This window comes from Leptodactylus fuscus, chromosome 3 (genome assembly GCF_031893055.1).
Source record: "Leptodactylus fuscus isolate aLepFus1 chromosome 3, aLepFus1.hap2, whole genome shotgun sequence".
NCBI lineage: Eukaryota > Metazoa > Chordata > Amphibia > Anura > Leptodactylidae > Leptodactylus > Leptodactylus fuscus.
Window position 1 is genome coordinate 65,297,554 of NC_134267.1, and position 16,208 is coordinate 65,313,761.

At 40.0% G+C, this 16,208-nt stretch overlaps 1 protein-coding gene across 1 annotated transcript in view; it reads right to left on the minus strand.

Moving 5' to 3' along the window:
• ACOXL (acyl-CoA oxidase like) overlaps positions 1–16,208 on the minus strand; it is a 298,517-nt gene that overhangs the window by 240,467 nt on the left and 41,842 nt on the right. Inside the window, exon 5 of the mRNA XM_075267702.1 lies at positions 817–915. Coding sequence (XP_075123803.1) covers positions 817–915 — 99 coding nt within the window. The remainder of the gene's footprint in view (positions 1–816; positions 916–16,208) is intronic.

Consider the following 16,208-nt stretch of genomic DNA (forward strand, 5'->3'; position numbering starts at 1 on the left):
GACTGCAAATAATGTGCTAATGCCTAAATAACAATAGCTCTCTCCCCACAAGACAAGTACATAGAGGATCTACACCAACATAGACACAAAATGGCAAAGATGTATTTAAATCAAGGGGACACTAATTCCCATAGCATGTGTCACAACCTGCTTCACCCATTGACAAAAAGTCTTGTGACCTTTAAAAAGAAGCAAAGTAACATTACAGGGTTGTTTTAGGTTTGGGATCCCCCTTTACAATTGAAAAAAAAACCAAAAACAATCATATAAATCTATTCCTGTACTTGAAAGTGCTGGCTAATTCTAACTTCTACATGATGGAATTTGGATGAACAATAAAATAGCACTTCCTCTTTTCGTTTATTAAGAAAAAGAAAACAGAAGTGTGCCTGAAGGCAGAAAGCTTAGAAAATCATAAAAAAATCGTTTCTGCTGTGAGGTATGCCAACTTGTGCATGTGTCTGTCGACATTCAGGCGCTGCCTTCTTTGCCGAAAATGGTTATAATGGGATGAAACTTCTTTTTCGTGTCTTATCCAATAATTATTTGCTACAACTTACAGTATGTGACAGCTTTATACCCAATGATATTATTTTACTTATAGTAATCACACATTCTCTTTGTCTATGCAATGTATAACCACATCTACAATGTATAAAATACCTCACCATCTGCCATTAAAGATCAGAATCCATATTGGTTACATACTTGCACCTTGTGACTCTGTGTGTTTCTCTAAGCTGGCTCATATCATTTTATACTAATTTGGACTTCAATACGGTGATACTTAAAGTGGATTGTGCTCACACTACTTACCTGAGTTGCTGGATCAAACACAGCCTCAGTCAGTATCCCTCTTACATTACTGCCATGACCACGTTCTGTCATTGCAAACATCCCTGTAAATTCTTGATTCTGTTATAAAGAAAAAATAAATACATATAACAATTAAATATGTAATTTTTAAAATACTCTGTCTGTACAGTCTCATACACAGTTGACAAGCGACAATCCGCTTTTAATAAAAATAGCTACTTAATAAATACATTGAAAAATATTGTAATTTTAATACATAATAATGGCATTCATATCTTTCAAGCTCTTCTTCTGGAAACCATCAACATGAAGGATAGTGGATCTTCATGGATTTTTATACAGAGCTGTAGAAGGGCTTTCTGTCATCCGAGGCAAAATATTATTTCACTACCCTTTCAGTGCATCTAAATACATAAATATGGTTTATTGGTGTGTCTCCCCCCTCAGACCATCAGCAATTGGGGTCTACGCCCTTGTTGTGGCCTCCCTTAGCTACACCCCGAGCTTTATATCATTGAGCGCATTCTAATTCTGAATACTGTGAATTTGTTCCGAAATTTCTCCTATATATCCAGCATTCTTGCTCATTAACAAATGTCTACTCTGGGTATTAAGGTTTAAGGTTAATTAACCATTAATTAAACCATTCAGTACTGGGGAAGGCTCACACGTACTGGAACTTGAGTAGCTGAGTTGAGAAGACCAGTTGACATACATTCAGTGTAATTTTCACAATGATGGTCAACTGGCCATACAATTTTTCCAGAAAACAGCTGTTTGGTCTGAAAAACCACACAATCATTTGCAATCCGACTGATAACCACCTTGTGATTTTGTGGGGAACCCACTCTTTTCCCCATCAAAATCTTAGTCCCAGTATAAGAAATGTTCCCAAGTTGAACATTTTAAGCATATCCAACGTCTCAAGAGTAGGGAACATATGACTGGAATCTCACAGCCAATGTGAATGGAGACATGACCACACAAGCACAGCTCTCTCCATTCACTTCTATTGGCATATCCTGAAAATATGCCAACATAATTTAATTTAACCATCTATTTGAAAACAATGGTTAACCCTATGTTGTTTTGGCTTTATTCTTGTATATTTCTGTGTTCTCAGGTAGTTAATTATCAAATCACTAATTCATTAAAAGGGTTTTCCAGGGATATTCACCACTGAATTTCCCCATAGTGGGACTATTAAAGGATTATCTTATCTTACCCCTGGTCTTCTGTTCTGGCAGTCCCCTTCCCTCCAGTCCTCCTCAGGAAATGCAGAGACTAACATGATAGCTTTAGCCAATCACAGATCTCAGGGGTCGCATGTAGGATACTGGTGATGCATTGGTACATTTGACCAGTGATGCCAAGGATTGGATGCATTGGTCATATGAGCCTCTGAACATCTGGTCTGGCCAGTGAGGGATGCGTCCCCAGAATGGAGGACCAAGGGAATCCTATTTTTATTTATTTTTTAATAACCCCTTAAGCATTGGGTTTTCCAATTATCCATTGAAAGCTCCTTTGGTAGATTAATGCTCCTGTCAATTTAGTTCTTTTTTGATAGGCCATTAATTTTAATCCCTTTTAAAAGTCAGTAGTAAGGTAGTGACTCAAACTCCATTTTGAGATTAAAACTATTAAATTATTTGCACATTTACTGTCACAGGAATTTAGGAAAATTCAGGAAAGATTAGAAATGTTAGTCATATAAATACACTTCATAAACAAAAGTATTGGGACACCTACACATTAGACCTACAGGAGTTTTTCTGACATCCCATAGTACGTTCATGATATTGGTCACCCATTTTCAGCTCATACAGTTTGCACTCTTCTGAGAAGGCTTTCTACAAGATTTTGGAATGAGCTTGTGGAAATTATTACCCAGTTAAAGGGGTTGTCCAGCTCCAAATCGATTTTTCATACTGATGACCTATCCACAGAATTGGTCATCAGTATGTAATCTATGAGGGTCTGACAACCAGACCTCATACAGATCAGTTGGTCAAGTGGTGTCTGGGTGTCATCAGCTATAGTAGCAGATGGGGAGCACACACAGACTCTCTTATTCAAGTAACAGGAGCAGTGTTAACAGCTCCCCAGAACAGCTGCTATGAAGTACATGGGGGTGGCTGAACCACTTCCATGACTTGAATTTGACCAGCCTGCATGCACTCCCTGTCCACCTCATTAGATTCTGGAGCCTATAAGCTGCTGGAATAGATGATCTATGCGAGGACTGGGTGTTGGATCACATACTGATAACTTATCCTATGTACAGGTCATCAGTATGAAAAAAATCATGGGAAAACTGGGAAAACCCAGTTCCTTTAGAAGAGTACTTGTGAGGTCAGACTATTATGTACGAGAAGGCCCGGCTCTTAATCTTCAGGAGTCTCAGGGTGTGCCTTCTGTCAATGATGGTGAGCAGCACAGTCAGTGAAAGAGGACCTTTCATGGAGGCCATTTCCAGTATTATATATTGCTAGAAAGCTGAAAGTTCACTGAATTTAGCGCACTGTTCCTGGTATGAACTTCAATGCTTGAGATATCGGTGGCATTAATTTCATCACCGATAACTCTCCACTGTCAGAAAGGCGGATCTTACACCTCGGCATCATCGCTGGGCTGTGAGGAGGGAAGAGAAAGCTGCTGCCAGAGAAGGAATTTAGAGCTTGTCCTATGGCACAAGAGCACCAAGGAGATTGCAACTTGCATGACTATCACCATCGGTATATTTAACCTCTTCCCAATATCCACCGTAATAGAACGGCGAGTACTTAAATAAGGTGGAGGCTACGCTCCATAGCAGCCAGGACTCTGCGGTAATATATAGAAGCTTCCTAGTACACTGTATGGAATATTAAATAGTAAAAGTATAATTTGTCCTGCAAACATTAAGCTTTCATATAACTCTCTGAAAGGAAAAATTAAAAAAATTAAAAATTATGGCATTTGAAAGTTGGGAGTCAAAAAAGAAAATCTAAAAATAACAGCAGTGGGAAGGGGGTAAAATATTCTTCCTGTAATTTGTATAGAGTAGTTCATTTCAACTTTCTTTTTTTGCAGCTGTTAACACTGTGCATCCTCTGGCATACAGTATCCCTATCAACATGTGTAGTTTTTACATATGGTAATGCAAATATAGTTTCAATAAAAAATATCTTCTATGTATGAACCTGGCCATTACAGAAGGGTGTGATATATATGAAACAAAAACAATATGACAAATATACTAGCTTCCTTTATTTCTGTGCTGTTTTCACTTTGAACAAAATAAAATCATATCCCCACAAACTACAAAAATGTTCATCTGAAAATTCATATTTTGGCATGTGTAAAACCTCAGTAGGTTATGGACAAAACTGTTGGAAAATATAGTAACTGACGCCTGGTTCACATCTGCGCTTTGCCACTCCATACTGGGATTCCGTTCCCCTCTCCTAATGAAAAATGGGGAGAGAAAAGTGCTGCAAGCAGCGCTTTCTTTTCTGCATTTTTTTGCCCTTGTTGAGCGGAATCCACGCGGACCGCATTATAGTCTATGGGGTCTGCCGGTTTCCTAAGGAAACCACTTTTTAATACGGATTAGGTTTCTGTTTGAAGAGTCCCCAAGTGGATCCCCCGAACAGAAACCCGGGTACAGACGTGTACGAAGCATTAAACTATAGACAAAAGTCAAAGAATAAAATTAAACAGCAGAAAAGTAACAATTAGGGTATGTTCCCATGAAAGAAAAGGTTACGGAAACCTTTTTTGCCGTGTGAACATTCCGCATGGCTAGCCGCGACGGGATGCCAATGCAGCATCAGCATTCTGTCGCGGCATTCCACTTCTGTTTAGGCCTGAATGAATGGGCCTAATCAGGAGCATGTCTCGAGCTGTGGACACCACGGCTGCAACAGCTGCGGAATCTGCGGCAAGATAGGGCATGTCGCTTCTTTTTTCCACTACTAGCTAGCGAGAAAAAAAGCGAGCGACAGCCATTAAAGTCAATGGGAGTCGTTTTTGGAGAGAGATTTTGAGGAGGATTCCACATCAAAATCCGCTGCCAAAAAACTCTGTGTGAACAGAACCTTATAGAAACTTTTAAAGCTACTGTTGAAAACCCTTTATTTAAATTAGCGGAATCTTACATGTGAACTTGATGAGACCCATCCATTATGGAGCTATCACAAAGATGATCTCATCAGTAGAAGGCATCATAGTCAGTGGCTTTGTTTATACAATCTAGGGTTATAGGACATGATCCCATGTTTCTACAAATATCCCGAGACTTTTTCAATTCCTAAGTGTTATAAAACAAGAAGCACAACGCCGCAGGCAGCCAACAGTTTATTTTTCAAGGTTTTCAATCTCAAGTACAATGAAAAAATGAAAGTAATGTCTGAAGTCACAATTCACTCAGTGTCTACTATAAACAACTGCGTATTTTATTTGGCCAAACTTGCTACTATAACCCTTCCAGCTTAAATCTGTAAATACAGTAAATTAAAATTACATTATTAAGAAGTTTATGTATTACTAGCTTTTACCCGCGACTTCGTCTGCGGTGATTTGAGAATTGGGCGGACACAGACGTGTGAAACTGTAAAAGTGCTTTAAAAAGTTTGGTGGGCTAGCAAATGTGATGTGTTATATTGTGTATGTCGTGATACAGACAATGTGATGTGTTGTATTGTGTATGTCGTGATACAGACAATGTGATGTGTTGTATTGTGTATGTCGTGATACAGACAATGTGATGTGTTGTATTGTGTATGTCGTGATACAGACAATGTGATGTGTTGTATTGTGTATGTCGTGATACAGACAATGTGATGTGTTGTATTGTGTATGTCGTGATACAGACAATGTGATGTGTTGTATTGTGTATGTAGTTATACAGACAATGTGATGTGTTGTATTGTGTATGTCGTGATACAGACAATGTGATGTGTTTGTGATGTGTTGTATTGTGTATGTCGTGATACAGACAATGTGATGTGTTGTATTGTGTCAGACAATGTGATGTGTTGTATTGTGTCAGACAATGTGATGTGTTGTATTGTGTCAGACAATGTGATGTGTTGTATTGTGTCAGACAATGTGATGTGTTGTATTCGTGATACAGACAATGTGATGTGTTGTATTGTGTCAGACAATGTGATGTGTTGTATTGTGTATGTCGTGATACAGACAATGTGATGTGTTGTATTGTGTCAGGCAATGTGATGTGTTGTATTGTGTCAGACAATGTGATGTGTTGTATTGTGTATGTTGTGATACAGACAATGTGATGTGTTGTATTGTGTCAGGCAATGTGATGTGTTGTATTGTGTATGTCGTGATACAGACAATGTGATGTGTTATATAGTGGAAAGCTATATGTGAATGTGAGTGAGTAGAGTGAGGGCTACTCCTGAGGTGACAGTAAGGAGTGTGCAGGCAGGTTGAGGCAGGAAATGCCAGGCAGTGTGTGTGAGTCTATAGCTGGGGCTAGGAGTCCTGCTTTTGTGAGTCTCCTGCTAGGAAGCCATGTTGTTTAGTGGCACCAAAAGTAGCCTGTGACTCAATCCTAAGGGAAAACTATGTTTGTGGAAAATTGCACGCAAATCCGTCAAGGCGTTTTAGCGTGATTGAGGAACAAACATCCAAACTCACAAACATCCAAACACACAAACTTTCACACTTATAATATTAGTAGGATTACCATTACCATACATTAAATGCACAATGGGATTTCATCAGCTTTCCCAGACCGGTCTACTTTCCTACTTTCAGCCTATCAAACAATCTTCACTGCATCAATAGTACTGTTATATACAGTAAAATCTCCACAAAATTAAACAAAAAGGTTAAAGTGTTTAACCTAACAGTTTCCCCTATCTTCAAGCTTTGAGCAAAGTAGGTAACAATCCTGCCCGAGCAGGAGACATGCAGGCAAACTGCAGTATGAGTGGTTATTAAAACGGCTTTAACTCTGCAACTATTGCTTCATTCACACTTGTGCTTGGTGTCCGTCCATCGTGAATCCGCCTTAAAATCAGGAAAACAGTTTGGGAATGGTTTTCAAACAGTCTGTTTAATACCTCATTCACTTCAATGTTTTTCAAAACATTCCGTAGGTGTCCGTTTGCAGCCTCTTCGCTGTGAATCCTTATTTTTTGAACGGACACAAAGTCCTGCAAGTGCGACTTTGGTCTCTGTCCAAAAGAGCGTATTCACACTGAAGAGGCCACAAATGGACACCTGCGGATTGTTTTAAAAACCCATTGAAGTGAATGGGATTTTAAATAGTCCGTTTGCAAACGGTTCCCAATCTGTTTTTCTGATCTTAAGGCGGATTCACGACGGATGGACACCAAGCACAAGTGTGAACTATGGAAGCTGGAAATATTATTTTGGCCTTATTTTGTTGACAGTGCGCAGGAAGAGATGAATAATTTCTTATTCTCCTGTCCGTGTCACTTCAAATGACCCTAAGGAACATGGTACCATGGACTTTTCTTCATGATATTACCCCCCACACACACACACACACACACACACACACCCTTAACAATCAATCACACACCATGCTTGTCATTCAATGCTAACCACAGAACCTAAGTAGTTTTACAGAAAAACAAAACAAAACACACAGCTGGTATCTCCACATTTATAATGAGCTATAAAATAAGATATGTTATTTATTTTACAAGATAAATGCAATAAACCTTCAAATTCAGACATCAGAATTGATGTATTCTGTTCATCTCACTTCTCAAAAACAAAAAGATACAAATATCCGATCAAAAATACGTACCCACAAAATACAAATTCTTGCATTACTACAAAAAAAAAAGTTATGGAAAGTAAAATGAATAGATGGATAATGTTATTGGTTTAATGCTAAAATGCATTAGATGACTTATGGGTTAAAATGTACATAAAGCACCAGTTATGTGCTAGCAATATTTACTTAGGATATAAATTCAAGATCTGCAATAAAAAAAAGTGACATATTTGGAACAAATTAATTTTGTAATTTTAATGTAACTGCTAAGTTCACATCTGCGTCAGAGTCTCCGCTGTACAAAACCGCTGAAATCAGCAGAGAGAAAAGTCCTGAATGAAAATGGTGTCCGTGTGTAATCGCTGTTTTAGTGGTCCGGCTCTATGTCGTTTGGGTCCCCCCGCGGACCCAAATGACAGAGAACTCAGCACAGATTTTAACCTAGCATTAGGAAGTTAAAGCAGATGTAGTACATAATTTTAAGGGTGTTTCATCACTTTCTGTGCTTGTGTATTATGTCTTAAATGACACAGTTTACATGTAGCATAAAGTACTATATTCCCTGCATCTGGGAAATATTGTCTTGTTCTAGTGCCCTAACATATGTGTAACACGTAAATTCAATATCCTAGCTTCCCATTTTAGCACGTGATGGGAGTTTCTATTTCATAACAGCTGGAGGGCCACAAGTTGAATAGCAGGGGTGTTCAACTGTACTATTTTTAGTAAAGGTCCACGACCAGGTACAGGTCTGAGCTGAACACTAAGGGGGCATTCATACTAGCACCACTGTCCGCCCCGGGGTTTCTGTGCTATACCTCGGGAAAATAGGACAGTGGCCAGCTTGTTGGTGGTCTGCTTTAAAACCCATTCATTTGAATGGTGTCTGTATGCAGCTTCTCCACTTGGAAACCGTTATTTTTGCACAGACACATAGACATACATGCAGGACTTTGTGTCCGTGCAAAAAAAAAAACGGTTTAGGACGGAAACTCCTGGGCGGATAGCGGCGGTAGTATGAATGCCCTCTAACTGAACATTTTGAGAATTTACCATATTTTTCAGACAATAAGAGGCCTATAAAACATACCCCAAAGTTTATACAAGAAAAATTGTGAAAACAAATTATATTAATTTAATCTTCCCTGTGGGTGAAATGGAGTAGACAGGTCAATTTCACTAGTGAATAGGCACCAGTGTGACCTTATTCTGTGGGGGCACACACATGACATTATACATTGTGCGTGGTGCATTAAGGAGCATTGTACTGTGTGGGGGGAAACAATGGAACATTAGTGCCCCCCCACACACACACAGTATAATACTCCATTAGTTGCCTCCACACATTATGATTGTCCCCTCACAGAATAATGCTTCTAAGCGCACCCCAACATGGAGCAGAATAGGACCTGCTCTATAATCATCCACATCATCAGAATAGAATAAAATGGGTCCGGAAGCCCTATAGACATGAATGAATCACAGAATGCAGTTGGATGTCATTTGACTACCATCCATGATAAACTTGGCCCCCAACACGAATGCACATACAGTCATGTGCATGGACCCTGTGACAACTCAAGGGTTAATTTAGGTCACAGGATTGCCATCTCTTCATCAAGATGGTTGGCACATCAGAAAACTCATTCTCACTCTGACACAGTGAATTCAGTTCAGCACTAATGCCAGCCACCTTTAGTCTTCTGTTTTCACAGTAAAACATCCTGCACATCCCAACACAAAATAAATCCTCAGCCTTCTGGCTAATGTGGGTTCAGTGTCCCTCACTATGAGACCCTGGGCCTACTACATAGTATCTCCACCAACAGAGCGGTTCTGGCTTCCACAGGCCCTGGCACCTCCTGTCTTCCTCCGACAGGGAGCATTATGGGAAGGGCTGCCATTTTCCCTTCACCTGGCTACTACGGTAATTAACCTCATTAATAACCCACTTGTCTGCAAACCAAATGAAACACCCAGCTTTCCAGAGACTTTTCTCTTTCCCAGGGTGCTATAAACATTTTCCTGCACCTCCAGTGACACAAACCTGCTACTCTAGCAGTCACACTGCCACAAGCCTTAGAGTTTTGGAACAAATATTGAAATTTTCAGTCATAAGTCTTGAAGAAAGTTGGCAGTTGCCTGGTGATCTTCCTGACTTCAGGGTACACTTTATACTCCTTTATACTATTTATTTATTTATTTATTTATTTATCTTATTTATATAGCGACATCATATTCTGCAGTGCTTTACAGATATTGTCAGTCACTGTCCCATATAGGGCTCACACAATCTACATTCCCTATCAGTATGCCTTTGGAGTAAACTCTGTGTGAACATAAGCCAGTGCCACATTCAAAAGCAATGAAGAACATTATGACATTGAACTAGAAATATTGCATTCTGGTTCTGATACCATAGATTTTGTGTTCAACAAATGAGAGCTATACGTGGCACAGCAAATTTTTAACACTTCTAAATTTAAACACTTCTGAAGAATCATTCCTGAGAATTTATTTAACTATATAGGGCTTAGGCTGGGTTCACACCAGCCTTGGCCTTCATACGGGAATTCCATTCCCTTCTCTGCTAGAAAAATGCTTGAAGCAGCGCTTTCCTCTCCTCATTTTTCGCCCTTTTCAGGCAGAAACTAAGCGGAAACCATGCAGACCCCATTATATTCTATGCGGTCTTTGGACAACCACATTTTTTTAAGCTGATTAGATTTCTGTTCGGGGGTCCTCAAGCAAACCAAATGAATGAAAACCCAAACGCTGATGTGAACCTAGTCTGAATGGTAACAACTAATTAAAAGAAATAATGAAAAACTGAGATCAGTACCATGAACAACTTCTTCCGAAACAGAATTTCAAAACCTCTTTAGATTTGCCCTTTCCCTGACTCATCATCACCATCACACGTGGTGTTCCAATTCTAGAATAAGATTCTTTCCTTTATTTACACATCTGCTACTGAGTCATATGACAAATATGTAGGATCCTAGAAAATGGGAGAGATTTATCAAAACTACTCCAAGGCAACATTGTAGCACAACTGAGCCAACTGTTTAGGGAAACCAACCTAATGAAATCATGTTCAAAGCATTAAAACATGTTTGTGATACTGTTCGCCATGGATATCTCCATATTCATTACCACTAGTATTAGTAAATCTCCTAAAATGTTCTTTTTATGGCATCACATTAGTAACTAACTGACTAACTGAAAAGGAACAGAAAAACAATAAAGTGATGATATATCTTTAAGACATGCCATGATCAGAGGAGTTCAACTTTTGGGACCTGTACCAAACCTGCAATGCTTAGCTGAAAGGGTCCAGGCCGCAGTTCCTGGTGCAATGGCTAGCTGGGGTAGCCAGGGCCACTTTAACCGTAGGGCCAACAGTGCACTTTCTCCCTGCATCACCATTCGGCCACTCCACTGTCTATATTCCCTAGTGATGTAGTGTCGTCACTAACATTGCACCTGTTGCTCTCTGAAGATGCCAGCAGCATTGACAGAAGACAACAGTGCAACGTGGAAAGGTGAATATTAGATGGGTAGATTTTTATTTGATTGACACTGGGGTCAGGGCAACCTGGAAAGGGGACAATATACTGTGGGGGCAATCTGGTAAAGGGACATGATACGGGGTGGTGGCAACCCAAAATGGGGACATTATACTGCGGGGGCAACCCAAAAAGGGGACATTATATTGTGGGAGCAACATGAAAAGGGGACATTATACTGCGGGGGCAACCTGGCGGCAGGACAATCTGCAAAACACAGCACAGGTTCTAACCCAGTTCATTTTGAGGCTCATTCTTGCAAGTTCAATTTATAGAGTCAGAATTTATAGGGTCAGTTCGATTTATAGGGAAGAACAAGGATGGTACACAAGTAACAGCAAGTAACAACTAAAAACTGAATTCCCTATATCCATTATTTACACATTTTTGTGTCACTTTGTTGTTGATAAAGTTGACATTTGTTGGGGTTTAGCTAAATGCTCATGGGCCCCAGTTCATAAGTTCAGTTAGTCCTCCCCCCAGCAATGGCCCATCAGAATGTTTCAGCAGCATCGCTGGGTCTATTAAAATTATGCTGTATGAGCCCCACATATGCGTAAATAACCTTTAAAGGCTATTCAGGCACCGCTAATCTTATTTTAAACGCCCCCCCCCCCCCCCCCCCCCGTTTTAAATAAAATCATAAAAACATATATGCAAATTATACTTATCGTGGGCAGTCATGCACTGCGTCATCTTCTGGATTTGAACAATCCCGCTGGAAGAAGAGGATGATGAAGCTGGGGAAGAGCCAGGACTGGAGACATGCCAGAAGATGACGTCAGAACGTGCATGACCGCCCACCATGCACGATAAGTATAATTTACATACAGTATATGTTTTTATGGTTTTATTTTAAAATGGGGGGGGGGTGTTAAAATAAGATTAGCAGTGCCTGAATAGCCTATTCACGCATATGTGGGGCTCATACAGCATAATTTTGCTGACAGAGCCCCTTTCAGTAATGCAAAACTAGCAGTCACACTCATTGCTAAAGTCTTAAAATTTTGCAAATACAAACCCCAGGATGTATGCATATTCAGTCATGGAAAAACAAAGTAACACCTTCTTTTTCATTTTCTAATTTTATGGTTTTAAATAACAGATATCATTTTAAAAAATTCCGTCTTTAGGTCTAAAAAAGACATATAACCTCAGATGAACAACAACACATAACAATCAGCAATGACCTTACAGAAGCAATTGTTGCTGCTCATTAATTGGGGGAAAGTTAGAAAGCAATTTCAAGTTCATCATTCTACAGAGAGAGATTATTCACAAGTGGAAAACATTCAACAGAGTTGACGCCTCTGCAAATTCACCCCAATGTCAGACTGCGTTACTGCGGTTACTTTCAGAAGGGACTGCTTCTGGACTTCACCAGCTAGATTATAGTCCACAGAGATTAGGCCACCACTGAAAGATATCTCTTTGGGAAAAGACTGAATACAACTTGTAATTTATCTTCCCTTGGTGATGTAGATATGTAGGTTCACCCACTGTACTCATAAATCCAGAGCTAACAGGGTTTTTCCAATCAATAGAGTACAAGGTCTACAGCACTTTCCCCCACAGGGCTATAAATAACCCTGTTTACCTACTCCAGTTCTATAACATGCATGCTTAGAGTAACTGATAGCAATCATATAGCAATATTAATGTGCACACCATTCTTACTATTGTATGGACAGTTCTATTGATTTCCTTCAATGGACAGTAGTAATAAAGTTCAATAGTCAGGGCTGGCATCAGCACCAGGCAAATGTCAGGGCCCCAAGCTACTGGAAGGGCCCACTTGGTTGCTGGGTGCTGACTGCTTCACTAGGTCCCCCCCCCCCTTTGTCCTAACTAAACTAAAGGTGACAGTGCGGACTTGTCTTCTATTTGTGTGTATATGTTGTCTTCAGTGTGTACATGTTCACATTAACTCTTATGTGTGTATATACAATTTTTTTTATTCTGTGTGTACATACATATATACATACTCACTAAGTTGAGCAGAACACCAAAATTTTCAGTGTCCTACTCTGAATCTGCCATTGACAAATTCTACCTTATGAATGGGGCCTAATATTGTTGACTGTACAATGATCGCTTTCATCTGTATTGATGGAAGTGCTTATAGCAGAAACTGAGTAGATATATATATCTACACATATCTGTGTTCTGGGTGTAGGTAGATATATATATTTATTTATATACACACACCAAGAATGCTTCTGTATGTGCTGGAGTCCTGCTATATCAGCCCCAGGTTTCTGACATATGTGGTGTCTAGTGCGGGTCTGGAATAGGCCTCAGCCCCACGTGTGGGTCCAGAGGCTTGTTACTGGCCCGTAAAAGGCTGTAGAGTCTTGTGATATGGTAGTGTGGGTTTTTTTTTTTTTTGGAGGGGGGGGTTGTTGATTTGTGTGGTTGGTAGTAAGCCACACGTACATTTAGTATTTTCTGTTTAGTTAGCTCTCCGATAAGCAGGATTTTGTTTGACGTTATTTTGCTTGAAGTTAAGTCTGTATTTTATTTTGCTCATTTTTGTGCCTGATGTAAAGGTTTATTTATTTTGCTGTTTTTCTTAAATAAACCACTTTGCTGCAAGATTTGTGTCTCTGTCTCTAACTGGTTGGGTCCGCACCACTGCTTCTACCAAGATACCTTCCCCTCAGTGCATATAAATGTATAACACCCACAAGACAGAACATGTGTGTGGATACACCTATATGTGTGTGGTACGGTCATATTTTTATGTACAGGGAGCTGTATACACAGACTTCAGAGGCACTGTATATAATATATATATATATATATGTGTGTGTGTGTGTGTGTGTGTGTGTGTGTGTGTGTGTGTGTGTGTGTGTGTGTGTATACAGGGTGTCCCAAAAAAATGTATACATATTTTAGCAGCCGATAACTCAATTATTTTTTCTTTCTTTACAGACTGAACCCATTAAACCGAGTGATGGCATACAGACTAGACTTTGAAGAAAGGAAATTTATTCTAAAATGGGTTAATGGGTTCAGTCTGTAAAGAAAGAATAAATAATTGAGCTATCAGCTGCTAATATATGTATACATTTTTTGGGACACCCTATATATATATATATATATATATATATATATATATATATAATATATATATATATATATATATATATATATATATATATATATATATATATATATATATATTGTGCGAGAGTGAAGGGTGTGGTCTGGGAAGACAGGTATGTCCTAGCCAGGCACCTAAAGGGTGTTTGGTAAAAGCCCACACCAGGGAGGTCAGCTGACTAATCAGGCCCTAATAACAGTCTGTGTGTGTAGGACTAGCAGTGTGGCACTACACTGACAGAGCTGACCTGTCCAGACCAAACCTACAGAGCAGGTACTGTGCCACCTGTTGTTGTTGCCGCCAAGGTGGGAGTCTGGTAGCCAGTCTCCTGTATAGTCAGGGAACAGTTTCCTTACGTTTAAGTTAGTTTCTCAACCGAGAAAGGTTTTGTTTTGTTTACCCTGTAGCTTTGCAAAAGCAGTGTATGTGCTACATGTGAATAAAGCCTGAACTCGTGTGCAATCCAGTGTCTGTGTCCCTGTTTCCTGCACTGCTACAAGCATCTACCTGAGCGGTTCCCCACTATATATATATATATATATATATATATATATATATATATATATATAATATATTGCAGCAAATGAACAGCACTCCAAAGATAAATCAAAAAAAGGTGAGGATTTATTCCATAGCAACGTTTCAGTCCCAGAAGTGCAGGGCCTTTCTCAAGCAGTAGCATAGTGCAATGTGCAGACTTTTATAGTGAAATACATGTCACTCATTGTAGTCAATAACTATCAAATACATCATTAGAAAAAAATATTACTGAAGATAAACCGCACTATATAAGGGAAATATATATATATCCCTCTGCATATGTGGCAGTGCAGTCAGTTTCTTCAATGAGCACTTCCATTAATATGGATGAAAGCGTTCATCGTACTGTTAACAGTATTAGGCCCTGTTCATAAGGCGGAATCTGGTGCTGATTTTGTGGCAGATTTCACCCTAAAAATCAGAGGCCAATTCAACCAACATTTTGCTTCCCATTGTTTTCAATGGGAGGCAAAGATTGGAGCAGGATGCTAAAAAAAATAACCCCCTTTGTCAATCTTTGTGGCAGAGTCTGCAGCTTGTGACTCTACACTAACAATAGACATTCCTTTGGGCTTAATCAACGGCAGAGATGTGGCTGGAAGGTAATAAAGTGGAATTCTTCTTTATTTTGGGTTGCCTGAATGCGGCCTAACACTTGCATTCTGCATCTGTATTTCACATATATACAATTGTATTTACTTCTCATCCTTCAATATTACAGTCCATTCTATCATGCCTTCCTAAGCAAAAAACACTTACTTTCAGGAGTTTTTTGCTGTAGCACTCTTGGACGAAAATGCTGTCATGCCATGAATTGCGCCACAAAGGGGCCCACTTAGGCTCTGTCGCTTAAGGACCCACACAAACCTGGAGTTGGCCCCGCCAGCAGTTAGGTTGGGAATACACTGTGTGTTTTTGATGAAGAACAGCACACGGTTTTTAATTGCAGTAATGAGTAGTAGATGTTTCTGCCCAGGTCTCCTGTATGCTAACAGCCTCTACACCAGAGGTTCTCAGTTTAAAGCAGGGGTCTCAAACTCGCGGCCCGCGGGACAATAGTTTGTGGCCCCCCGCGCAGCTCCCTGCATGTCCCGCTATGTCTCTTTAGTGTTTTACTTACCAAACTTTCCTTCGATCACCCCCCGCTCTTATAAGGGTCAGTTCACACGTGAACTGCCCGCGCGGGTTTTGACGCGGTGAGCTGCGTCTCTCTCTTGTCAAAACCCGCCTGCCGCGACCATCGCGGTCGCGGCTTTCCCCTCCGCTGTCGGCTCAAATGAATGAGCCGACATAGGAGGGAGCTGCCGGGGACGGAAGCCGCGCGGCTGAGCCCGCGCGGCTTCCGCCTGAAGAAAGGGCATGTCCTTTCCTTTCTTTTCATAGACCACCATTGTAAAGGGGCGGATTTTGAAGC